Source organism: Peromyscus californicus, unplaced genomic scaffold (assembly GCF_007827085.1).
Source record: "Peromyscus californicus insignis strain IS unplaced genomic scaffold, ASM782708v3 Scaffold_12__1_contigs__length_115047231, whole genome shotgun sequence".
Lineage (NCBI taxonomy): Eukaryota > Metazoa > Chordata > Mammalia > Rodentia > Cricetidae > Peromyscus > Peromyscus californicus.
In genome coordinates this window covers 83340949-83366825 of record NW_026294413.1, presented here as the reverse complement: position 1 = coordinate 83366825, position 25877 = coordinate 83340949, and the positions used below count along the sequence as shown (strand labels likewise).

General features: G+C 51.2%; 1 protein-coding gene across 1 annotated transcript in view; it reads left to right on the top strand.

The window, feature by feature from the left end:
- The window catches only part of Dlg5 (discs large MAGUK scaffold protein 5), a 113145-nt gene extending 87641 nt beyond the window's left edge, over positions 1 to 25504 (top strand). Inside the window, 15 exon segments of the mRNA XM_052733619.1 lie at positions 967 to 1079; positions 1688 to 1777; positions 1970 to 2120; positions 5039 to 5201; positions 5377 to 5510; positions 6121 to 6273; positions 7079 to 7262; positions 8227 to 8375; positions 9113 to 9283; positions 11089 to 11282; positions 19531 to 19674; positions 19924 to 20051; positions 21527 to 21636; positions 22172 to 22281; positions 23776 to 25504. Of these exon segments, the coding sequence (XP_052589579.1) occupies positions 967 to 1079; positions 1688 to 1777; positions 1970 to 2120; positions 5039 to 5201; positions 5377 to 5510; positions 6121 to 6273; positions 7079 to 7262; positions 8227 to 8375; positions 9113 to 9283; positions 11089 to 11282; positions 19531 to 19674; positions 19924 to 20051; positions 21527 to 21636; positions 22172 to 22281; positions 23776 to 23879 (2098 nt within the window). The 3' untranslated portion in view covers positions 23880 to 25504.
- Positions 25505 to 25877: the final 373 nt, after the last annotated feature.

Genomic DNA, 25877 nt, shown 5'->3' with positions numbered 1-25877 from the left:
TTGGCAATTTTTTAATGAGCACCTACTATGCCCCAATGGCTGTTCTGGTTTCGAGGACAGACAGTGATAAACTTGAAAGGCAGCTCTCCATTCATGGGACTTTGTGTTCAGTGCAGGAGTGCAGACATGTGAGAATAGGACAGTGATAACATGTGGTGCTGAGTGGCCCTGAGTCAGAGAAACAGGGTGACAACTGGGCTGTGATTGGAAAGAAGGGGGTCTAGGAAACTGAGTGGTTGCGGAAGGTACTGTGGCATAAGAGCAGCTGTTGGGACTAGAGGAATGATAAAGAGATAAAGACCAGCTGTAGGGGCTGGGATGTAGCTCAGTGATAGAACACTTTCCTACACACGCAAGGCCCTGGGTTTCCCTCAATCCAAAAGGAAGAAAACAACAGTACCTGTACAAAATTTTGGGAGGAGCCTCTGGAAGGAGGGCTGCCGGGGGCTGAAGGCTGGGTGTCTGGGTGCATAGGGGGAGCTCGGCACGAGGCAGTGCATCAGCGGGAGGCCCAGACTAGGACACAGACTCTCAGAGACTACAAGGGAGAGCACTAGAGAGTTTTAGACAGGGAAGAGATGTCAGCATTACACAACCTAAACCACCTGGTTGGGACTGACTGCAGGCCAGCCGGATGTGGGTGGTCCCTGGGTTCTGTCCACTAGCTCCAGTTTCCTGGGCATGCTGTCCTGAGTGAGGCATAACACCACTCGCTCTCTCCAGGACCCTCGGTGCACATCCAGCCTTCCCCCACCCATTTTCCTAGGCCTACACAAGGTAGAACCATGTTTCCTCTGCCCATCCAACTCCAGTCCTGGCCCTGTGTGCCCCCTCTATGGTCCACAGGTTCATATATGCCATCTATGAGACGTGACTAGGATCAGGCCGCTCACTGTGTTTCCTCCTTTGGTCATGTCTGGTCTTAGTCCTTTTCCAGGGCCCCTCACCTCTCTGATTCACTCACAGTGTCCAGCACCAGGGACGCCTCAGCCTGGACCTGAGTCCCAGGGCCTGCAGTGACTACCCCGACATGAGAGCCTCCCAGGGTTCCAACTCCCTGCCCTCCAGTGCCCGTCTTGGTAACTACCACTGGTGCTTGCATTTTGATAATCAGGTCTCTGGGTGGGCTGCCCACGTGACTCCTTTCCCTCCAGAGGCTGAGCTCAGCTCCCTCCCCTGAATGGCTGACACCTCAGGACCCTTCTGGCATACCTATGTTTTCCGAGCCACTGCCTTCTGCCTGCAGGCTCCATGATGGTTGCATGGTCGTTTCAGGTGACCTCTCGGTTGGAGTCTTGTTTCCTGACCCTGAGTTAGTCCATCTTGAGTGTGCTGTATGGATACACACTTGGGGGATATGTCTCTCTGAGGGGAGTGTTGTGTTGCCTGGTAACAAGACCCAGGGAGACATCTTAGGGCTTCAGAGCATCTGGTGTAGCAGTTAGGTTACTGTTGCATTTTGGGGGCTTGAAGCAAGGCATATGCTCCTGTTCTGGAGCATTCTGGACCTACTAAGTTTCTATCGTGAGTTGCCAACTGTCTGCTTCTCTGTAGTTCTGCACGGATCTTTTCCCTCAGGGATATCTAACAGGCTTTCTGTGTTACTGCATTGACTGCTGAGAAGGGGTGAGGACTGAGGGCTGTTTAGTTACAAGGCCTGACGCTGTGTCTCCTCCTGCAACAACAGGGTCTTCCAGTAACCTGCAGTTCAAGGCAGAGCGGATTAAGATCCCATTAACACCAAGATATCCCCGGTCTGTCATGGGCTCTGACAGAGGTAAGAACTGGGCATTCGCTCCTGTGCCCGCTCCCTTGGGTTCCTCTCATCATCCCAGTGGGTTGATGAAGGTTAACTGAGCCTAGCCCTCATCTGTTGCTGTGGAGACAGTAGGCAGTGTGGAGACCATCATCCAGGCCCAGGTCACATCCGGATGGCAGATGAGTCATGCCACCTCTTCTCTTCCGGCAGGTTCATTGTCACATTCTGAATGCAGCACTCCTCCCCGGTCCCCGCTGAACGTCGATACCCTGTCCTCCTGCAGCCAGCCTCAGACCTCAGCCTCCACATTACCCAGAATTGCTGTCAACCCCACTTCCCATGGGGAGCGGAGAAAGGACAGGTGAGTGTTCATGAGCTCCTGTGGCTGGGGCAACCCAGGGAACTTCACATCTGCTCTGGGGATGGGGTGGTCCAGAGAGCATGAGGCGGACTGGAGAAACAGCTGGAGCTGGAGACCGAGCAGGTCAGATCTGGATGGCAGGGACAGAGCAAGGCGGGCTCTCCCCCGAGCAGTGACCAAACAGGATGCTAGAGAAGGCCTGGTGGTGACAGGGATATTAAGGTGCTACTTCCTGCTTTCCAGGCCCATTTATGCCCTGTTATAAAAGTCTCAGCTGCGTGAGTGTTCCTACAAGAGTAGACTGTGTCCAAACCACCTGAGTTCTCTGGATGCAAACTCTGTGACTGGCCTGATCCGGCTAGAACCAGGACTCATTCTTATCCCTTAATTTTTGGCCCCAAGTACGGTTCTCTGCATTTCTTGGTTCTTTTGCTCTACCCTAAATTGTTTTTTTTTTTTTCCTTTTGAGAAATGAAATGCACATAGGCAGGCAGATCTCTGTAAGACAGCTAAGGCTACATAGTGAGGCCCTGCCTCAGGAAGCCTAAATAAATCAATTATATCCTATTTGATTTGAAAATCTGAACTTGTAAGAAAAGAAACCCAGTGAGTGTTAACCTGAGAGCCCAGGGGAACAAATGTATCCAACCCCAGGGCCCTGCCACAGGGCATCAGCTACAGGACCTAGGGCAGTGTTCAGGGGTCCCTTCCTGGTGACATAGATGGGAACGTGGAGGGGTGGCTTTGCTCAACTCTAGCTCTGGCTTCTCCAAAAGAAGTGTGTCCACATTGTCACATGAGTCACACACCCTATCAGCTTCCTGCTTTGGGTAAGAGCCAGGTGTGAGCGATTCCTGCCCTGCTGGGCCTTACAGTCCAGCTAGAGATGAGTTTAGCCCATGTGGCCCGAGCAACAGCTTCCCAATTAAAGGGAGTCTCCTATCTAGAACCCGGAGTTCCCTCTCATACAGTCATGTGAGAAAATCAGGGAAATGGAAATCAGGAAACCCTGATTCATAGGGTCATTTGGAAGTTTCCTCTGTGTGTGTGTGTGTGTGTGTGTGTGTGTGTATCTGTGTCTGTGTGTATCTATGTGTGTATATGTGTGTGTGCGTGTGCGTGTGCGTGTGCGTGTGTGTGTGTGTGTGTGTGTGTGTGTGTGTGTGTGTGTGTGTTGGGGTATGTGCACATGAGTGCGGGTGCCCTTGGAGGTCAGAAGGGGGCATCAGATCCCATGGCACTGGAGTTACAGGTGGTTGTGAGTGGCCCAGTATGGGTGCTGACAACAGACCTCAGGTCCTAAAAGAATAATACACACTATTAACTGTGGAGTTATCTCTCCAGCCCCAGCTTCTTGGCTTTTATGTGATATTGTTAGACATGGTCACCCACATTTGTCTTGAGCTGAACACACTATGTTAATGTGGACAGAAGAAAAGGTCCGTCACTGGGTGAGAAGGAACTTCAAATGGAAACTAGGCCTGCCCACTCCCTCATTCACTGTCCATCTTCTTAGGCTGGGCTATGAGGATGGTCTTCAGATGGTTGTCTGCAAGGGACCTTGGAACTCTACACTACCTGACACTCTAATGCATGTTCAGTGGCGGAACTGATTGTATGCAGAAGCTAGAAGGTTAAGGGAAGACTTGTGGAGGAGTGGGTTTGGGAAGTGAAACCACCAGGCGGTGGGTGTCAGAACAATTTAAGAAGAATTTCATGGGACAGTGAGATGGCTCAGCAGATAAAGGCACTTGCTGCTGGGCCTGGTGACCTGAGTTTGATCTCCTGGACCTACGTGGTGGAAGGAGAGAACTGACCCCACCCCCACCCCACAGGTTGTCTTCTTACCCCTCACATGCACCACGGCATGCACATGTGTACATGCACAGACATACACACGAATAAATAAATGCAGAGGTCAAATCTTTTTTAAAATCGGGGTGGGGGAGGGGCAGGCATTTTACCTTCTGCTATTCCAAGACACAGCTGTGGGGAATGTTCTTTTTGTCTCATAGTAGTGACAGGAGCAGGTATCTCAGGCTGGTCACGACCAGGAACTTCCCATGGGCTTTAGAGGGGACCCAGGAGGAAGGGTAATTCCCTTCCTCAGCCTTTGACTGAGACTGAGGGGCCCTGGGCTAATAAAGCTGCCGCTGGGGAGGGCTTGGCGGATCCCTGGGTCTTCTGTGCAAGTGTGCGGTCCTTCTCTGATGTCCCTTCTCTCCTAACTCTTGTCCATCGATGTATCTCTTCTACCACAGATCCTTTCTGAGGCTGCCCGTGGCCATTAGGCCCAGGTCCTCCTCGCTGAGGAGTCTGAGGTTGGCCTGACATGAGGCTCTCACATCCTTTCATGCCCTTGGATATGGGGGACAGCTCCCTGGCCAGTAAATGCATGGGCATACCCTTGCTCCATCAGTCCCCCAGCCCTCTTCTCATGGCTTATAGCTGCTTCATTTCCACCCTAGGGACCCATGAATATAAGAACTGAATAGTCATATATCTTTTGGGGGTGGGGGAGGGAGACTGTAATTACAGAGCCATCTCTTTTTGCCAGTGGGTGTCTTCAGAACCCCCTCCATGGGATATGCATAGTGCATGTCCTGAGATATCCTTTCATCGAATAAAAGTGTGTGTGTGTGTGTGTGTGTGTGTGTGTGTGTGTGTGTGTTTTCCATAGCTATAGTTCACATGAACCATTCTGTCTTTTCCATGTTTGTTTGGATGTGCTGTGCTTGTATTGCATGAAATTTCAGGAATGTATTCCTTTGTCCAAAGTCGATTGCCATTTCTCATCATTATCAGAACACCTGAGCTCTGGGCCTGCCTTCACACTGCTGACTTGCATGCCCGATCTCAGCCTTCCTGTTCTGTCCCCTTGGGTCTAAGTCCCTGAAACCTTTGGCTTTTTTCTCCAGGCCTTACCTGGAGGAGCCTCGCCACGTGAAGGTGCAGAAGGGTTCAGAGCCTCTGGGAATCTCCATCGTGAGTGGAGAGAAGGGTGGTATCTATGTCTCCAAGGTGACCATAGGGAGCATCGCCCACCAGGCCGGTCTTGAGTATGGGGACCAGTTACTTGAGGTAAGAGGGAGTGGCTTCCTCCCTCCCTCCCTCCCTCCCTCCCTCCCTCCCTTCCTTCCTTCCTTCCTTCCTTCCTTTTCTAGTCTGTCTTGCCCTTCAAAGTAGTGTTCCCAAGTTCACGGTCACTACCTCAGTCATTGCCCAATCACTGAGTCCACTCTGGGCTTCTTCCCAGTTCAATGGGATAAACCTGAGGAGTGCCACCGAGCAACAGGCCCGGCTAATCATCGGACAGCAGTGTGATACCATCACCATCCTGGCCCAGTACAACCCACACATTCACCAGCTCAACAGCCACTCCCGCTCCAGGTGAGCTTCTGGGGGCTGCCTAGGCTGGGGCAGAGAGAGAGAGAGAGGTCCACAGGGGATTGCTTACCTGGTGCCAGTTCCAAGTTTTTGAGATTCTTCTTCTAGTAGGGGAAGATGAATCACCTTGAATGCTGGGTAAGGGGTTTCCAGAGAGAAGATGTCTCTTCCTAAGACATTAAGAGTACAGACAAGGGTCGGGGGAGCTGCAGTAACCAAAATCTCAGCCCCGGCACAGGATTCATACTCAGTGGTTGACTCTGTGTGTGAGCACACACTGGACATCTATCTGCCTGTACCTGCTCCTGAGCTGCAGGTCCCAGGGTGGGTGACAGGAGGGGCTACATGTCCTGTAGAGCCACCACACATGGCTCAGCAGAGAAGACGAGAAGGGAAAGTGGCTTTGCATGTCCTCTAGGCTGGACACCTTTGGAGAGGGTCCCTGATTGGAGACAGGGGCAGATGGCAGAGTCCAGACTCCTCATGTGTCTGTTGTTCCAGGACTCGGTGTGTGAAGCCGGGTTCCCTGTTCACGGTCTGGGCCCGTTGCCGCTGCAGCCGTGGTGGCTCTGGCTGCTTGGATGTATCTATTCCTTCTGTTTTCCGCCTCCAGCTCCCACCTGGACCCCGCTGCTGCCACCCCCCACTCCACTCTCCAGGGCAGCAGTGCTGTGACCCCAGAACATCCCTCTGCCATTGACCCACTGATGGAACAGGATGAAGGCCCTGGCACGCCCCCAGCCAAGCAAAGCACCCCTAACTCCAGGTCAGCACAGGCATGCTGTGGGTCTCCGTTTGCCCAACTGCTCCAGTGGGCCAGAGCCCGCGCCAGGCCTGTCTTTTGACTCCCTTCCTCTTTTCCTCCTCCCTGCCTCTCCTCGCTTGCATTGCTCTCCGTCTTCTGTCTTTCCTTCTCCTGTTTGGTCTCCAGACCTCTCACCTTTTCTCAGCCGGGAAGGCCTGGGTCTCTGGGCAGCAGCGGCAGTGTTGAGGTTCGGCCGGGGCCCTGGCAAGTGTGGAGAGCTGCAGTGCCGCCGTGAGAGGCAGCCATGGCTGAGCTCTGTGGCAAGGAGAGTTGTCAGCCAGGTCTGAACTTCTCCTGCCAGCAGACTGGGGCCCTTAAGAGAAACTAGGAGGAGAAAGTGTTCTTATGGGAGCCTTGTGCTAGCCTAGCCTAGAATTGCCAAGTCTCCATAAAAGTCCCAGCGTCATGCAGATTGAGGCAACTCTGCCTGGGGATCACTCTCACTGGAACTCACCTGCAGGCAGATTGTCACCAGGGGTGGTCTCCGTGGGTGTCTGTCTGGCTTCCTCACTGTGTTCCCAGCTTCACTCGTGACTCTTCAGGTTTTTTTTTTTTTTTCATTAATTTATTTATTTTACATCCTGACCCCAGCCTCCCCTCCCTCCTCTCCTCCCACTCCCTTCTTCTCCCTCCCCTCTTACATGCCCCCCACCGCCCCACCCCCCATCCCCTGGGAAGCAAGCAGGGTTGCGGACCATGGCGCTCTTCACTTATGCCTGACTCTTCTCCTTGCACATGGTAAGGGCTTCATTTTCCTTCTCAAAAGGATTGTGGGAGATACCAGCAAGAAGACCCCTGAACCCCGCATCGTTTTCATCAAGAAATCCCAGTTGGATCTGGGGGTGCACTTGTGTGGTGGGAACCTGCACGGGGTGTTTGTGGCCGAGGTGGAAGACGACAGTCCTGCCAAGGGTCCCGATGGCCTCGTGCCAGGGGACCTCATCCTTGAGGTGAGTTCTGCCACAGTGGGTGCCAGGCCATGTTCAGGTGGTATCAGCTTGTGCCCTCTTTCATGACACAGGAGATGGGATTTCACTTCACCCAGCAGCTTGTCAAGGTGGGTTATTCATCTTGTAAATGAGGGATACTGTCAAGACCCTGGGCAGTGAGGTGGGTCACTGAGGCAACCCAAGGGCTTAACCTTGGCTCTGATCCTGAACAGCCAGAAGGAGGTGCCCAGTCTCGTGAGCCATAGGTCTCTGAGCTGACTGATTTGGCTCTCTTTCCCTCTCACTCTCTGGGTCTCCCACCCTGTGCAGAAGATGGCATATAGATGGCTGTCCTAGTTAGGGTCATCCTAACATGGAACACCATGACCAAAGCAACTTTGGGAGAAAAGGGTTTATTTCAGCTTACACGTTCAGGTAACATTACATTACTGAGGGAAGTCAAGGCAGAACGCAAACAGGCCAGGAACCTGGGTGCAGGTGCTGATGCAGAGGCCATGGAAGAGTACTACTTACTGGCGTGCTCAGCCTGCTTTCTTATAGAATCCAGGACCAGCAGCCCAGGGATGGCCCCATCCACAAAGGGCTGGGCCCTCCCCCATTAATCACTAATTAAGAAAATCCTCTACAGGCTTGCCTACAGCTTAGAAAATGCCTTATGGAGGCATTTTCTTCATTGAGGTTCCTGCCTCCCAGATGACTCTAGCCTCTGTCAAGTTGACATAAAATTAGCCTGTACAATGGCAAAGACACGGTTTCATAAGCAGAAAGTAGAGCTCTTCATTGCTAGGAAGTTCCATTGGATCTAGTAGCCAGGAAATCATATAGGGCATAGGTACTGGGGATACCAAGGTCTGTAGAGGGGAGGCGGGCAGAGTCTCAGACCAGGCTCCATCCTGGAACCTTCTAAGTACCCGAGCTATCCCTGCCACTGTCTTTCTGATCCTGGTACTCTTTCCCTGGTCAGTATGGCAACCTGGATGTGCGCAGCAGGACAGTGGAGGACGTCTATGTGGAGATGCTGAAACCTAAGGATCATATCCGCCTGAAGGTGCAGCACCGCCATGAGGAGTTCAGCAGAGTCAAGGGCCTGCCTGGCGACAGCTTCTACATCAGGTGCCAGCAGGAAGGGTTAGGGCCAGGGGAGGGGCTCTCTGTGGAAAGTTCATAGGGTAGGTGGATTCCCTGGACTCTTTGTCCCGAGGGCTCAGGCCATCATTGGCATTGCTTTTGCCCATGTGAGATGATTTTTTGGGGGGGAGGTCTGGTGGGGGGTGGGAGATGGGGAGGGGTCAAGACTGCAGGAATTTTGAGACCTGGAGTTCCTTACTCTGTGGGTTGTGTTTCTCCTGTGGCCTCTCCTGAGTCCCACAGAGCCCTCTGCGGTATGCATGGTGTCTGTAAGTCCTGTGGGAATCAGGATGTGGAGGTGGCATGAGGCATCTTCCATGCTTGGTTCAGGACTCCTGTCATGTCCTCCACGACCTGGGGCCACAGAGTAGATGAAAACACACATGAGTAACACTTCCCATTCTGCAGGTGGGAAGTGTTTTCATCTTCGGGAGGTGCCAGTCTGCAGGAAGCAGCATCTTGGGTGTCCCAGACAGGCGGGTAGAAAATGTCTGTTTGAAAGGACGGGGTGCAGGAAGTCTTTCTTCGGTGGGGATGAGCCCTTAGTGTTAGGGAAGGAAAGGTGATATCTTCATCCTGCTCTGTAAAGTGTGTGAACGGGGCCTCTTCAGGATGCCCTGAAATCCTTGTCTGTGGTGTCTGGAGACAGCACAGACAGCTGCCTCAAGAGATGGGTGTGTGGTATGACCCTCTCAACCTGTGTCATCTGTTCCATGGTCCAGGGCCCTGTATGACCGTCTGGCAGAGGTGGAGCCTGAACTGAGTTTTAAGAAAGACGACATCCTGTATGTGGATGACACATTGCCCCAGGGCATGTTTGGGTCCTGGATGGCTTGGCAGCTGGATGAGAATGCCCAGAAGATCCAGCGTGGGCAGATTCCCAGCAAATATGTGTAAGTTTTCTCCATCTTCAGGCAGGGACCACAGGGGCTACCAGTGTGGTATAGGACCTCACAGAGTGACACTGGCCTGGGCTGCTGGGGGAACTGACTCCTTTGGGAACTGCAGCTTCAGCACTGTACATGTGGCCCAGATCACTGTCCAGAAAGCTGCTCCTAGATAAGCCAATGCATAGAAGTGCCACAGTGAGTCAGAATGGAGAGTCATGATGATGTAATTCCCTTACCAGATGAGTCCTCCCAATGATTCGGGGGCAAGTACATTCACAGATGTGTGCAACCATTTCCACCATTATTTTATTTACTGATTTATTGAGGTAGGGTCTCATGTAGCCCAGGCTGACCTCAAATTTGCTGTCTAGCCAAGATGGCCTTGAACTGATTCTCCTGCCTCCATCTCTTGCGTGCTCAAATAATATGCATGTGCCACCACACCCAGTTTATGGGTGCTAGGGATTGAACACAGGGCCTTGAGCATGCTAAGCAAGCACTTTACCAACTGGACCACATTCCCAGCTCCTTCAGAGTTAATTTTAAAACATGTTCATCACCTCGGAAAAAAACCTTAGCTATTACCCTATGTCTGTTTTCTTTTGCTGTAACAAAATACTTGAGGCTGAAAAATTCACAAGAAAAAGAGTTTTTGTTTTGTTTTGTTTTTTGTTTTTTGAATCTCTCAGTTCTGGAGGCTGAAGTGTGGAGTCAGGTGACCTCAATCTGTTCAGCATCTGGTGAAGACCTCATTGGCCACTTCACAATATGGTCAGGAGGCAGAAGGAAGAGATCCTGTGGCAAGCTAGGAAGTGTCTTAGTGTTCTATTGCTGTGAAGAGACACCATGACCACAGCAACTCTTACAAAGAAAAACATTTTTAACTGGGGGCTTGCTTACAGTTTCAAAGGTTTAGTCTGTCATCACAGCAGGGAGTATGTGGCACACAGGCAGACATGGTGCTGGAGAAGTAAGTAAGAGTTCAACACCTGAATCAGTAGGCATTAGTAAGAAAAAGACTCTGGGACTGGCTTTGGCTTTTGAAGCCCCAAATCCTACCCCTAGTGATACACTTCCTCCGATAAGGCCACGCCTTCTAATCCCTCTCAAGTAGTGCCAGTCCCTGATGACCAAGCATTTAGATCTATGAGCCTGTGGGGACCATTCTCATTCAGACCACCACAAGAGTCAAGGAAGACTCAGACCAGGTTTGTTCTTTCTTTAATAACCAATCATTGGAGGAAGTAACTGGGGTCCTGAGAGGACCTCATTGATCCCTTCTGAGGGTAGATATCTAACCAATCTCCAATTGTTAGGGTAGAGATCTAATTCAGTCTCTTAAAGACACCTCCAGCTCAGTGTTACTACCCTGGGGATTCAGTCTCCAACAGTATGTGGACCCTTGAGAGTCACAGGAAAACCCATAACCCAATCCCAGCACACTCTATCACTTACTCCTCCAGCCCCAAGCCACTCATCTACACTTAAAATCTGTAGGTTTCCCTTCAGGCATTTGATGCAAATACAATCACATGGTTCACGGTCATCCGAACTGTTAGTGTCCACATCTTCCATGGCAGGAAGCACAGCTGCCAGTGTTACTGGGCACCAGCTGCCATGAGCTCGGTGTCACGGTGGGAAGTTACTTGCTCTGAAGCTGGACCCTAAACTTCTTGTTACCGTGGTGATGCCTGAGAGTCCTGGAGCATGGGAAAGGCCAGTCGCTAGGAGGCCTGGGGGGAGCTGGGGGAACCTAGCTTCCTCCCTTCCCATGGCGCTCCCAGCATGGTCATTCTCTGTGACTTCAGGATGGACCAGGAGTTCTCAAGGAGGCTCAGCATGTCCGAGGTCAAAGACGACAACACAGCAAAGACGCTGTCGGCAGCTGCACGTCGGTCCTTCTTCCGAAGGAAACATAAACACAAACGCAATGGGTCCAAAGATGGCAAGGACCTGCTCACCCTGGACACCTTTTCCAGTGACTCCATTCCGCTCTTTGAAGGCAAGTGCTGGGCTCCTTCCAGCAGGCTCCAGGCGTGGGGGTGGGGAGCTTCACCATGGGGGATTCCCAGAGGTTCCTTGCTTTTTGTGTACTTGTCCAGAAGTAGACCTTCAGGCAGGTGGGATGGTTCTGAGAGTCTTTCACTTCAGTATGTGCCTTTAACCCTCAAGGTCTCCTCTTGGCCACCATGTTTCTTTGTCCCTTCCGCCCTGTTTCAGGAAGGAGAATGTCGGGGCTTTGGGGGGCCCAGGGAGGTGACTCAGTGTGTGAGCTGCTGGCTGTGCAAGTTTGAGGACCTGAGTTCAGATCCATATAGAAAAAGCCCGATGTGGTGTGTCTGTAACCCTAGTACTGAGAATGAAGAAAGACGGAGGTGGCTGATGGCCAGCCATTCTAGCTGACGTGTGAAGTTCCAAGTTCCGTGAGAGGCCCTGGGTCAGTGGACGTTGTTTCTGCTTCGTGCAGTGCACCTGGCTTGTGTTGGTCCCTGTTCAGCCTTTCTTGCTTCCTTCACACATTCATTGGTAATTTTGACAAGAGCCTTCCCAACAGAATGCTGAGTCAGGCTTGAGTTGAGGACTAGGACTGTCAGATAGCCTCCCGGAAGACGGCCCTCGTAGAAGGAAGCCGTTGGTCCTGAGTGGGAAGAGGTCCTTGTCATCAAGTGGCTCCTGGGGCTGTGTATGTATTCACTGTCCTGGGCAGACAGTGTGGGGTGACCGGGCAGTAGACTGTGGGACTGACGGTTCCCCCTTTCCTCTCTTCTTCTTTCCCTGCTTCTCATCTTGAAAATGAAGATCTTGCCAGGCGTGGTAGTATATACCCTTAATCTCAGCACTTGGGAGGCAGAGGCAGGCAGAGCTCTATGAGATACCCTGGTCTACATAAAAAAAATAACCAGGCCAGCCAGGGCTACACAGTGAGACCCTGTCTCAAGAAAAAAAAGAAAAAAAAAGAAAAAAATTAAAGCGCAGTGAAATATTCCGTCACCATGAGGCTGGCTGGATAGACCACAGCCCGTGGGAAGCTCTGGTCCGCTCTCAGTTTCTGTATAACACACAGCTTTAGTGTGGGATTTCATGCATGTAAATGTATATGTAAACATATAGGTCTTTTGGTGACAATGTTGGCCCAGTTTTGCCTTTTTACCTTGAAAGCCTGAAATGCTTACTATCCTACAACTTAACTATTAACAGTTCAGTTGCTGTCGAGTTATGGTGAGGCTTCTCCTGTGTGTCTTGCCCTCTGCCTGCCCTCTTTTTGCCATGCTCTCAGACGGCCCCTTCCTCCTTCCCCAGGCGCTGTCTCTCGTGTGTTCAGTGAGGGGCTGGTGGGTGTGTCTGTGCCGGTTCCTTGGGATTTCTGCACTGCTTGTTTTCTTGAAAAATTTAAATATTTATTTTTAATATGTATGAGTGCTTTACCTGCATGTACGTATGTGCACCATGTGTGTGCCTACAGAGACCAGAAAAGGGTGTCAGATCCCCTGGGACTGGAGTTACAGATAGTTGTGAGCCCCCATGTGGGTGCTGGGAACCAAACCCACTCCTCTGGAAGAATAGCCAGTGCTCTTAGTGGTTGAGCCATCTCTGCGGCCTCCCCACTCATTTTGAAACTGTTATTAGAAACATATGCCTTCTGGATTATTGTTTTCCTGCAATGACCCTTCTGCCATTGAAAAATGTCCTGATTTCAGCCGGGCGGTGGTGGCGCACGCCTTTAATCCCAGCACTCGGGAGGCAGAGGCAGGCGGATCTCTGTGAGTTCGAGGCCAGCCTGGTCTACAGAGCGAGATCCAGGAAAGGCACCAAAACTACACAGAGAAACCCTGTCTCGAAAAACCAAAAAAAAAAAAAAAAAAAAAGAAAAAAGAAAGAAAGAAAAATGTCCTGATTTCCAGTAGTGTCTCCTTTGGAAAATCTGTAGTACATGATGTTTTGATTTCTATTCCTTCTCTCTTGCTTAGGCCCCACACACTTGACCTTTTTCTGGCTAAGTTCATACTTTGAACTTCCTTGTAGTTTTCTTTACTATCCCTGGAGTAGGGTAGGGTTAGAGCGGCTTTTATTTCAGTATTGTGGCAGCCAGTGTTTTAACACATTGTATCAGAGTAGGACCTGAGTATCAATGTGGAGATGATAGCAGCTAGAAGTTTTCACTAGGTTCTGTGTAATCAGAACGTTTAAAACGTCACGTCACGGTAGCAGATGCTGTCTTTTCTTTGAGTTTGTGGGTTCTGCCTCTTTTATGTTCCCTCGGCTCTCCCTTCTCTCCATTTTGGGAATACTCAAGTATTTCTGTGACCCCTTCAGTTTTCAGTTTGTAGTCCTTTGGAGAGTTCAGTGGCCCTCCCCAGATGCCCCTGACTGCCTGCTAGCCCCGGCTGGCCGTTGGATGAAACTGCCCAGTTTCCCGAGACGTCGGAAGCACAGGCCCACTCCGCCTCCACTGACCGCTGCCCTCGCTTCCCTAGCCTTCCTGTCCTCACCCCAGGGTGCTCTGGTGGGTCTCACACTGCCTCTCTCCACCTTTCTTGCTGCTCTTCACTCCTCCCCGGTCCTGTCTGTCTGATCTTGTCATCTTTCTGCTCTCCTTCAGCAGTTCCTAGGATTATGTGCTGTGTGCTTGGTGGTGCATTCTCTTTCTTGTCTGACGAAGTCCATTTTACCATTTTCCCAGAATTCCCCTTGTGTATAGAATCTTAGGTTGGTGTTCACAGTCACACCGTGGTATGGCAGGCAGTTAGTACCGAGCGAGCGTCCTCTAGATACCCAGACCTGTAGGTGTTCTATAACTCAGTAAATCACTGGTGTGGTGTTTTGTACAGCCTAAGTGCATTCCCCACATACTTAAATTCTCTCTAGATTACTTGTGATACCTGTTTGAATATTTTCTATCCCCAATTGATTGAATCCATGAACTCAAAACTGTGGATCCAGGGGCTTGACTGCATTTTATTTCAGTGCTTTTAAGATATCATTCTCAGAGCTAACATAGATGTCTCAGAGGGTAAAGGAGCTTGCCAAGTAAGCCTGGCAACTTGAGTTTGATTCCCTGAACTCACATAACAGTGAAGGAAAGGCCTAACTCTATGAATGTTTCCGCTTACCTCCACATAAAGCATGCACACACCCCCACACACACATCATGCACATTAGAAAAAAAAAACACTTATTCAAGGAGCTGGGGAGATTGTTTCATGAGCAAAGCAAATGCTTTACGAGGCAAGTGCTGAGGACCAGAGTTCAGATCCCCAGCACTTATATAAATGCCATAGGAGAGCTGTCAAGAAAGACACCCAATGCCAGCTTCTAGCCTACACAGGCTCGTGCACACACACAATGCTCAGGGGGTGGGTTGTATTTATGGCTGCTGTAACAAATCACTGTCAACAGTAGCTTAAAACAATATGTATTCATTCTGAAAGCCAGTTGTTTAAGGCCATTGCCACCAAATCAACATCAGGGTGCCAGCAGCCTCCACTGCCCGGCAAAGCTAGGATGAATCTGCTAGCCTTTGTTGGTTGTGAGCAGTGGCTGCCAATATTCTTTTGCTTGTAGACACATCACTATTATCTTAAAACCTCTTTCTAGTTCTTCTTCACATCCCCTCTCTGTTATATATGTCTGCCTCAAAAGTCCCTTTTCTGACAGGAATACCTGTGATGGCATTTAGGCTCTCCTGAGCAACCCAGGAGAACTTTCTCACTAAAAAAGATAAGAGTCACAGATGGTTGGGATCAAGAAGTGTCCTGGCTGATTTTGTATCAGTTTGACAAACTAGAGTCATCAGAGAGGAAGGAGCCTGAGGAAATGTGTCCATGAGATGCGGCTGTAGGGCATTTTCTCAACTAGTGATCAATGGGGGAGGGCCCAGCCCATGGTGGGTGGGACCATCCATCTCTCAGCTGGTGATCCTGGGTTCTATAAGAAACTGGGCGAGCAAGCCATGAGGAGCAAGCCAGTAAGCAGCACCCTCCATGGCCTCTGCATCGGCTCCTGCCTCCAGGATCCTGCCCTGTTTGAGTTTCTGTCCCGACTTTCTTTAGCGATGAACAGAGCTGTGGAAGTGTAAGCTGAATAAACCCTTTCCTTCCCCACTTGCTTTTTGGTCATGGTGTTTCATTGCAGCAATAGAACCTGTCTTAGGGTTTCTGTTGCTGTGAAGAGACACCATGACCATGGCAACTCTTATAAAGAAACATTTAATTGGGGGCGGCTTGCTTGTATTTTCAGAGGTTTAGTCCATTATCATCATGGTGGGAAGCAAGGTAGCATGCAGGCAGACATGGTGCTGGAGCTGAGAATGCTACATCTTGACCTGTAGGCAACAGGAGTAGTCCATCTCACTGGGTGTAGCTTGAGCATAGGAGAGCTCAAAGCCCACCCCACAGTGACACACTTCTTCCAACAAGGCCACACATACTCCAACATGGCCACACCTCCTAATAGTGCCACTCCCTTTGGGGGGCCATTTTCCTTTAAACTACCACAGAACCCTAAATAAGACAAAAAGTGACCCAGCCCTTAGGGGGGTGCATTTTGACCTACCGCATGACGTTCCTGGGAGGGTTGCCTCTAATGTTGTTATGCTGGAGGTAACATCCCCTAGGCTCAGGGGTTTTGGCATCGTCTCTGTTCCTAGCATCAGGCCTTGCTATCCTGCCCAGGTAGGTTTACCTTCTTGTTCTTAAGTCTGTAGCTTGATGTTTGAGAACATTCTAGGCCATCGTTTCCTTCAGGCTGCGTCTATGGTCTTCTCGCCTCTCTCCTCCTAGTTCCCTGGGTCTTGAGGTCTTGCTGGTCTCATGTTTCCTGCATGCTTTCTCCCATTCTCTTCCACCCTTTCCTCTCCACGCTTCAGCCATCCAGGATGCTTCCCAATGACCTTTGCCCTGCTCAGCGTCCAGTTCATCTTTGGTGTCCAATGTCTTAATTTGAGAAATTGTCTTGTGTAGTGCCAGAGTTTCCATTTGATGATTTGCAATAGGCTTTCATTCTCTTCCCCAGATCTTCTTGTCTGTTATTCAAGTCTTGGCATCTGTGAGGACTATCCAGCAGCTGCCCCAACTGCTCATCTCCGAGTCCTCTTTGCTCTGCTCAGTCTGCTCTGTAAACACGCCCGGGGACTGTCGGTTAAAGTGTCAAGAAGGGGAAATGTTAAGGCTAAGAGTGAAGTTCCAGTACCTCGGGAGCCAGCACTGGTGGACCTGGGTCCAAGGGGAGGCTGAGCTGACCTCGGATTGGGCTGCAGCTTCTGTGCTGTGTGGAGTTCACCCTGACAGGTCGAGCTGGCCCCTAGGTCCCAGCTCCCTGAGGTCTCCTCCCTGGGGCAGCCTTTCTCTTTTCTACACAAGAGTCAATGGAACCCTTTGCTCCGTGGGTTTGTGTTTCTCTTACACATTTAGCTTTTTTTTTTTTTTTTTTGGTTTTTCGAGACAGGGTTTCTCTGTGTAGCTTTGCGCCTTTCCTGGAACTCACTTGGTAGCCCAGGCTGGCCACGAACTCACAGAGATCCGCCTGGCTCTGCCTCCCGAGTGCTGGGATTAAAGGCGTGCGCCACCACCGCCCGGCCACATTTAGCTTTTTGTTCCTTAGAGCTTTGGAATTTGGCAAGGGTTTCACGGGAAGCCTCTGATTCAGACTTAGTTCTTTTTATTTTCTTTGTATTTATTTGCTTGTGAGTAGGGAGATAATTTATACACACACACACACACACACACACACACACACACACACACACGTATGAATTATACACACATGTGTGTTTATGGTTAAGCATGCAAAGAGGCCAGAGAAAGACTCTTTGCTTTATTCCTTTGAGACAGGGTCTCTCACTGAACCAGGAGCTAGGCTGGCAGCCAGCAATCCCTCCTATCTCTGTCCCCACATTGCTGGGGATAGAGTTGGGTGGCCATGCCTGACCTTTGACATGGGTGCTGGGGATTTGAGCTCAGGCGCTCATGCTTGCACAGCAAGTGCTCTCACCCACTGAGCCAGTTCTCCAGCCTCCCAGATTTAGTTCTTGCCTCCTCCCTTCCCACTGCATTTTTTGCTCTTCAGGTTGTGGTTGCTGTGACTGCCCTAAACTCCATTTTTTTGTCTCATTTGCCGTTGGATATTTCCTGCACACTCTGCCTGAGACCCCAGTGTCTTGGCAGCAGCTCTCTACCCAGGTTTACATTTGAGCTGTGCATGGAGTATTGCAGAGTCCTCAGAGGAGGAGCATGAATTCCTGTGATGCATTCCAGAAACAATCTGAAGGGGAGATGGAGCTGCAAGCCATTCATAGTGTCACGCCATTTTTGTTGAATGTAACACCCCCACACACACACACACTCACCCCCCCCCCACACTCACCCCCCCACACACACACCCACACACACACTCAGCCTATAAAACATCAGCTTTTAGTAATAAGAGTCATGTGGAAAAGATGCACTTCCAACTCAGAGCAATGGCTGCATCTGAGGAGGCTTGTGTGAAGGGGTGAAAGATACTGGCTACAGCTGTGTCTCTAATTGTTTAAAAGAGAAAGTGCATGGGCATTCATTCTAAGGTCATGAATGTAGACCAGACCAGCTGGTACCCAGGTTAGGAAGTACTGGATAGAAACTTGTATAATCCATCTTCAAATGCACGCACACAGGGGTATGATGATGTTGAGAGGCAAGACTATACTCACTTTTTTTTTTTTTTTTTTTGTTCTGCCCATGCGGTTGGTCTCTGCAGAGCACGGGTGTTTGTGCCTCCAGGTAGCTGTGCCACCGTCTTCCCTCTGTAGCACCTTGACAGAAGTGTGCAGACCCCACAGAGCCCTCCCCTTCCTGCCACAGTCATCTTGTGCCCTCTTCCAGCCTGTTCTTCTGTGTTCTCATCTTAGACCTGTCCCTCATCCACTTTGAGCTAGCTTACCCCAGCACCCCCCTAACTCTTGCATTCTCATGCCTGGACTCCTGATGCAGCATTTGTCTGGGTGTCTAGTCTTGCTCCCTTGTGGCCCCAGTTAGCATAAGCTTCCAAAGTGCAGAGATGCTTTGTATCTTTTTGTGTTTCTGGGAAGCCAGCATACACCCATCAGGGAGTCTCTAGGAAGTCAGTTGCCTGCTACCTTCCTGACAATCTCTTATTTGGTGGGGGAGTTCACCTGGCGTGTTAGCAAGGAAAGTGTCTTGATCACTAGAACTAAACCACAGAGCAGCTGAAGCCTCATAGGAAGCTCATCTGTGTGTCACATACGGTCTGAGCTGGTGGGCAGCCCAGGGAAGTGGCCCTGTGTTGAAAACCCAGGTCCCTTCTGTCTTCTGCCTCAGACAGTTCCTAAGGGTTGTCACCATGTGTTTGGTCAGAGCTGGCTCACAGCACCATCTTTTCTGGTCCATGGGCAGGAGCCAAAGATGTAATTGCATCACCTCTATCCTTCATGTCCAGGTGTGGGTCAGATAACCATACCTGTGGAGGAGGCTGTGGCTTCCAAACCTTGGAGCCGCATCTCTAGTGAGCAGAGATGTGGGTGTGGGTGCAGTGGGCTTGGGATAACTGAGGAAGACCTGGGGTGGAACGAAGGGTAAGATGGTTGGACATCCATTGTCCCCAGTATCCTCAGTGGCAGAGGGACTCTTGCAGTCTCCCGACTCATTAGTGAGCGTGCCCTGGTGTGCCTGCCATGTGGTTCTTGATAAAGCTAGGCACCTGATATAAACCAGGTCACCTTCGCTGGCCTGGTTTTGTGAAACATAGAAGACAGGCCTGTGTAGTCAAAAGATTTCCTGTGTTCCACCCGGCCCAAGGTCCGGACAAATCTTTCTCACTGCAGTCCCGCAGCCTCTTATAAAATAATCACTCGGAGACTTAATATTAATTTTGAACTGGATGGCCTATGGCTCAAGCTTTTTGATAGCTAGCTCTTATAACTTAACCCATTTCTATTAATCTATCAGTTGCCACGTGGCCGAGGCATTACCAGTCTGCTGGCATCTTGCTGCCCCTTGGGTGGCAGCTGGCGTCTCTCCCACTCCGCCCTTCTTAGCTCTGTATCTCTACTTGGATTTCCCACCACCTGGCTGTAAGCTTTCTTGCCATAGGCCAGAACAGCTTTATTTACTAAGCAATGGGAACAGCATATATTCACAGTGTACAGAAAGACATCCCACAGCAGGCCTATCCAGGTAAGTAAGGCTGGGGTGGGCCTATCTAATGAGTCCTCAGTCCAAGCTGGGCCCATGACCCTGCCCCCTCTCGTCTCTTAGACTCGGTGAGCCTGGCCTATCAGCGGGTCCAGAAGGTGGACTGTACCTCTCTGCGGCCTGTCCTCATCCTGGGGCCTTTTCTGGATGTGGTGAAAGAGATGCTGGTAAATGAAGCACCTGGCAAGTTCTGCAGATGCCCGCTTGGTAAGGAGTGGTGCCCCTGTGCCTACTAGGTTGTGTCTGTCCTTGTTCACCTACCTTTCTGGCCATGCAGAGTGATTGGGATACAGAGTCTATGGGTCCTACTGATGTAGAGAGACCCACCTGCTACCCTCCGTTCTCTCCAGGAGAGCATATAGTAGCATGGGTCTCCATGCTGCTGATCAGTGTTGCTCTCTGCATTGGGCCCCTTCTGTGCGCCCAGCACCTTGACTTCTGCATCTTACCATACAGAGGTGATGAAGGCCTCCCAGCAAGCCATTGAGAGGGGTGTCAAAGACTGCCTGTTTGTGGACTACAAGCGGAGGAGTGGCCATTTCGATGTTACCACCGTGGCTTCGATAAAGGAGATCACAGAAAAGGTACGTAAGGCTTTGGCCCAAGGGCTGGGCTCCACTTGTACCTGGGACCCTCTGCCCAGGCTCTTACACCTCAGCCAGCTCACCATGCCCTGGGTGTCTGAGGCCTCCTGCCCTTGGTCTCATCCTCCTGGATGCTATGAGTCTCTGCCTTTACCACTAGTGCACAGATCCATGGAAAGGAGCTAGGAGTCACCAGCACTTTGGGTACCCCAGAGCCCCTGCTCTCAAGGGCACTGAGGAGAGCCTTGAACTCTGGAGAGGCCTTCTCCTAGACCATTCTGGGATGGGTCCCTGAACACATGGATACAGAGAGCCACCCACCAGGTCTCTGACCCCATAAAGGCCAAGAGTGTTTCTTGATGCCTTTGGCATCCTGGACTCCATTTGCCAAGGAGTGGGTTAGCTGCAAGCTGTGCTAGGGACGTAGCCCGTCCTAGCTTCTGGCCTCTGGGCTTCTCTAGCCATTTCTCTGGGCTGCAGTTCCCTCTTCTACCAGACAGTGTGGGCTGCTCATGGTTGAAATGCTCATTACTTTTTGGATGGGGAAAAGCTTCAGTTAGGAAACACATCGAGAGAGCTGCACACAGGGTACCTGTGGTCTTCCTTAGGCTGACCCCCTTCCTGGACACTGAGGGGCTCGTGGGCTGTGTTTCTGTCATAGCCATGCAAAGCTTGTATTGCCCACCCCCCACAAATCCCAGAGTCCCCAGTCTTATTCAGTGTAGCAGATTTGTGAGGCCAGGGTAGGGTGAGGTCCCAAGAAAGTCCCTGTCTTAGGGTTTCTATTGCTGAGATGAAACACCATGACCTAAAAGCAAATTGGGGAGGAATTTTGCTGTTTATCACCAAAGGAAGTCAGGACAGGAATTCAAACAGGGCAGGAGCCCAGAGCTGATGCAGAGGCTATGGACGGGTGCTGCTTACTGTCTTGCTCAACCCACCTTCTAATAGACCCCAGGACCACCAGCCCAGGGATAGAGCACCACCCACCATGGGCTGGGCCCTCCCCCACTGATCACTAATTGACAAAATGCCTTACAGCTGGATCTCATGGAGGCTCAACTGAGGCTCCCTAGGACAGAAACACAGCCCACGAGCCCCTCAGTGTCCAGGAAGGGCGTCAGCCTAAGGAAGACCACAGGCACCCGGCGTGCAGCTCTCTCCATGTGTTTCCTCTAATGACTCCAGCTTGTGTCAAGTTGACACCCAAAACCAGCCAGTATAGTCCCCGTGTTGAGGTGTGGCTTGCTGGCCAGTCCCCACTCCCACCGGAGCAGCCATCAGTGGGTGGTGGAGAGGGATATCCGCCAATGAAGTCTGTCTTAAGTGATCTTCTAGAAAGCTGCTTCTGCTGCCTGGTGTTTTTGAGTGTGGAGGAAGGTAGAGTCGTGTGAGGCAAGGGTGGGTCCTTGGGGGGCAGAAGATACATCCTCTTGTCTGCCCTACAAGCTTACTCCACACTGTTATCCCCTCAGAACCGGCACTGTCTTCTGGACATCGCCCCGCATGCCATTGAGAGGCTGCATCACATGCACATCTACCCCATCGTCATCTTCGTCCGCTACAAGAGCGCCAAGCACATCAAGTGGGTGTCTGGCCCCATTGAGTTCCTCCTGGGCTTGGGTCCTGTGCTGGAAAAATAACACTCCCCTCTGACCCTGGACTTGTATGCAGAGGCTGCATTAGCTGAGCTCAGGACCTCCTTCCTACTTGGGCACAACCACACTTCCCGAGCTCCCCCTCTGCCCCATCCCCTTTCTTCTCAGCATGCTGTGCAGAAGGCCACGGGAACTGAGTAGCCTGAGCCGAGTCCGGCTCAGCTGCACTCACGGAGGCCCCTTCTCCTCTTTGCTCTTGAGCTCCTGGTGCCTGAGTTTGGAGACGGCTAATGTGTCTGCTGGCTTTGTCCATGTACTGGGGTACTGAGGGGCCCAGATTCCCTGTCAGCCCACAGTTCCCCATATAGCCTAGAGGCTATTGATTTATGGGAACGCACCCTACATCCCCTGTGCTAGCCCAACCCTGTCTTCCTGGAGGCCCTGCCACCCTGGACCAAAGAAGGAAGAGGGGACCCAGGGGTAGGTTTAAGACTCAGCCTAGTTCCCTGACTGCCCCTACAGGGAGCAGAGAGACCCTGTCTACCTGAGGGACAAGGTGACGCAGAGGCATTCCAAAGAGCAATTTGAGACGGCGCAGAGGATCGATCAAGAGTACAGCAGGTACTTCACAGGTAAGTGGGCAGAGGATTTCCTCAGGCGACAGTCCTAAGAGTGACAGCATTCCAGCTCTCCTGAATGGGCTGGGCATAACCACATACCCACAGGTCAGGCCAGTGTCCGAGCTGTGCCAGGAGGTGGCCTTATACACACTGGCCTTTGAGCATGGTCTAGCCTCATCCACAACACGCCATAGGAGCTGTCTCAGCTCAAACACCCAGCAGCATAACCACGGTGACCCCCAGACAGGTTGGGAACCCCACAAACCCAGGTGGGCCCGCTGTCGCGTCCGCCTCGACCAGCAAGGAAGACGCAACACCAGGCTCTTCTCCAAGCAGTTTATTCAGGAACCTTGAACAGTCTTCTGACCCCGGGGAAAGCCATCTTCTTCTTCTCTTTCTTCTCCTGATCTCTCTCCCAGGGAAAGCCAGCCCACGCCCTTTATAGCCACTGGGCAATCAACCCCGTAGTGCCACGTGGACAATGCCGATAGGGTCAGACATAGGCACGCAAGCCAGATTAGGTCCAGGTGCGCGGAAGCAAGCCAGATCCTAGCCTTAGCCAAATAAGGAGCACCTGCCATCGGGAAGGCGGAAGCCAGACGCCGGCGCCATCTTTGAGGCACGGCCGTGCACAGCTCTCTACAGCCCGCAGTGCAGACATTTGTCTGTACTGAGTGCTGCCCAGGGCCAGTCTTGTTGGGGAGTGAGGGGTGAGGTGGGGCTGGTAAGACAAGGCCAGTCTCGGCGCCTCTGGTTGCCGAATGAGCCACCTGTGGATGCAGGTTTCCAGCTTCCCTGCCTCTGGTGGGTAAAGTCAACCATTTATAGGAGCTAGTGGAGGCATTTTAGCACGTGATAGGAAGGGTTCGGACCTAGTAGAGCACTTTCAGAGGGCCCAGCCTGGCCCCATTTTCGCTTCCAGTTTATCACAAACCAGTAGACAAACAGAAAAAAAAAAGAAAATGTTAAAAAATGCACAAACTTAAATATATATTGATTTTTTTTTAATTAGGTTAAACAGAAATAAGATTCCATAAGCTTCGTTACTTTCTGAGTGTACCCGGCCTTCTGGTGGTGTTGCTCTGTCCACTGTGCCTTGGAGTAGCACTAGCTTGCCAACCTGGGCTCTAGTCCTTCCCCAACTCCTGCATGTCCCCTCCAGAGCCCTGCTGCCTGTGAGGCCATCCTAACATGCCCCCAGGCTGCTTCTCCATATGCTGCCCGTCATCATTCCCCTCCCCAGTAGAGGGCAGGCCAGTCCCATGCGTGCCGCATGCCCACCCCTCCCCATCCCTCGTAGTCATTGTGGTAGGCAGTTTGAACAGTCAGCTTCCCCAGGGGGCGGTTTTCTCCTTTACCCAGTTTCCTTGCTGAAGGAGGACGGTCATGTGGGGGAGAGTCAAGGAGCCCACAGACAAGCAGACAGAGTGTTCATTTCCCTTAATGGGTGGGAATGCCTTACTTAGAGCTGACCTAACCTGCTGTGTTTGGTGGGCTTTTCTGCAGGGGTTGTCCAAGGTGGAGCCCTCTCTGGCATTTGCACTCAGATCCTGGCAATGGTCAATGAAGAACAAAGTAAAGTCCTGTGGATCCCCGCTTGCCCACCCTAGCTGAAAGCTGTACCAGATGCACCTCCATGACCAGATGGTGGGGATAGCTGGCTGGTCCTCGTCCAGCCACTAGAGGTCTGTCTGTCTGTGGACAAGGTGGGAAGGACCCAAAACCAGAACTCTAGGAACACCTCCTTTGTAGACAGAGAGCCACCAAGATTTGGCCCAGCTGGTGGATGGCACTACTCACACATCCACTTTGAAACAAAAAAATCCAGAAACACAAGACTTGATCCTCCCGCAGCCAGCCGAGCAGAGGTGCTGTGCCCAGGACCTACCTTGCTGATCACAAGTTTACAAGCCTTTTCTAAGTATTTGGTTGTCTATGTTTACTTGAATGGCTCCATGTCGTCGGTGCCCAGCCCCTGATCCCCACCCCTCTGTCACTCCCTGTTGGTTTGATGTTCCTGTCTTGGGCAGGACAATTCTGGAACCTCATTCAGGGGGAGCTGCTTTGCTACAGGAGGTTCCTGTCAGTGGGACCAGAGCTTTGACAGACTTCCTGCTCCTCAGTGGCCCTTCTCCTGGAAGACATCACAACTGCAGGTGCTCAGACCACTGTTGGTACCAGAACCAGTGCCTTGGTGGGCCAACTGGCCATGGCAGCACTTTCCTCCTACACCTGGAAGGCAGCTTTGGCATTCTTGCAGATTCACCTCTTGGCCTTTCTCCTGCCTTCCTGGCCTCTTGTCTCTTCTCCGGCTGCGTTTGTATCTAAGCATCACATCTAGTCCATCAGGGCTTCATGGTTATGGTTCCTCGGTTGGGTCCTCAGCAGGGGGCACAGCCATGCCATTGGTTCCCATAGGCTCTGAGATACCCGGCAGCCTTGGTCGGCACAAGGGTGCAGGGTAACCCTTACACTGGCACAGGTGTACCAGCCCTTTCTGGAATGAAACTCTTCATGTCCCAGACTTTGAATAAGGGCTTGTAGTGGGTATAATGGTTAGACTCATCTATTGAAAGTATAAGAAGAGAACCGGAGCATTTTTCCATCTTGGTTGCAACAACATTCTCAGTCTGACTCCACAAGGACGTCTCCATTCTTTGCTGGGTTTCTTTTTCTTTCTTTCTTTTAACCCCCCCCCTCCCCCCGCACTTCTGATGCCAGATCCATCTGCTAAAGAGCTGATGGGGTCCCTTCTTCAACTGTGTGTCCTATTAATAGGTACTGTACTGGGTTCTGTGTGTCATTGGGGTAGGACCTATATTTTAATACTGTTCCTAACATTTCATTTTACTAGCAAGAAATCTTTGATTTCGTTTTATTCTTTGTAATTCTAGATTAGATTGTAGTTTAGCCATTATTGACAATTTTTTTTAAAGGGATATATTTTCTTGCACAGCTGTTTAAAAAGAGAGAGTCTCGGCCCTCAAGGCTGTTCTGTGCCTTCCAGGCACACCTTTTCTAGCTCAGACAACTGAGAGACGCTGCCTCTCAAGGTCTTACTCGCACAGTTGCGGGACAAGGACTATTTCCCTGGTCATACATAGGCCCAGTTCCGCTGTCAGCGGACAGGCAGGTATGGATCTGACAGGTGGGACATGCTGTACTAAAATGTTACTTTGTATCAAAAACAAACCAGACTTCAGTACGACAAATAAAGGTCAGTTTGTGTAACCTGTGTGCAGAGACTGTGTGTGCAGATATCTATTCTGCTCAACCTGCATGTAGCCTCTTCCCCTCTCCCCTACCTTCCTTTTCTCCAGAAGCAGGCCTGTGCTGCTCCTGTGAACCAGACCTGTGTAGCTCCCCTCCACTGGGACCCCTCTGGCTGATGAGTGAGGCTCATTGACAATCAGTAGTCTCTTACCTGATGCAGCCACCTCTGCCTGACTCCTGTCAGCCCTCACTGTCTGTCATCTGCCAAGTGATGCATCGGACATAGCTGGGCAGCCCTCAGGTCCTTGTGTTCAGGTTTCCGGGTGTGATTCTGTGCTGTGAGAAGCAAAGAGGACTGAACTGAACAATTTGGGGGCACATTTTGTGTACTACAT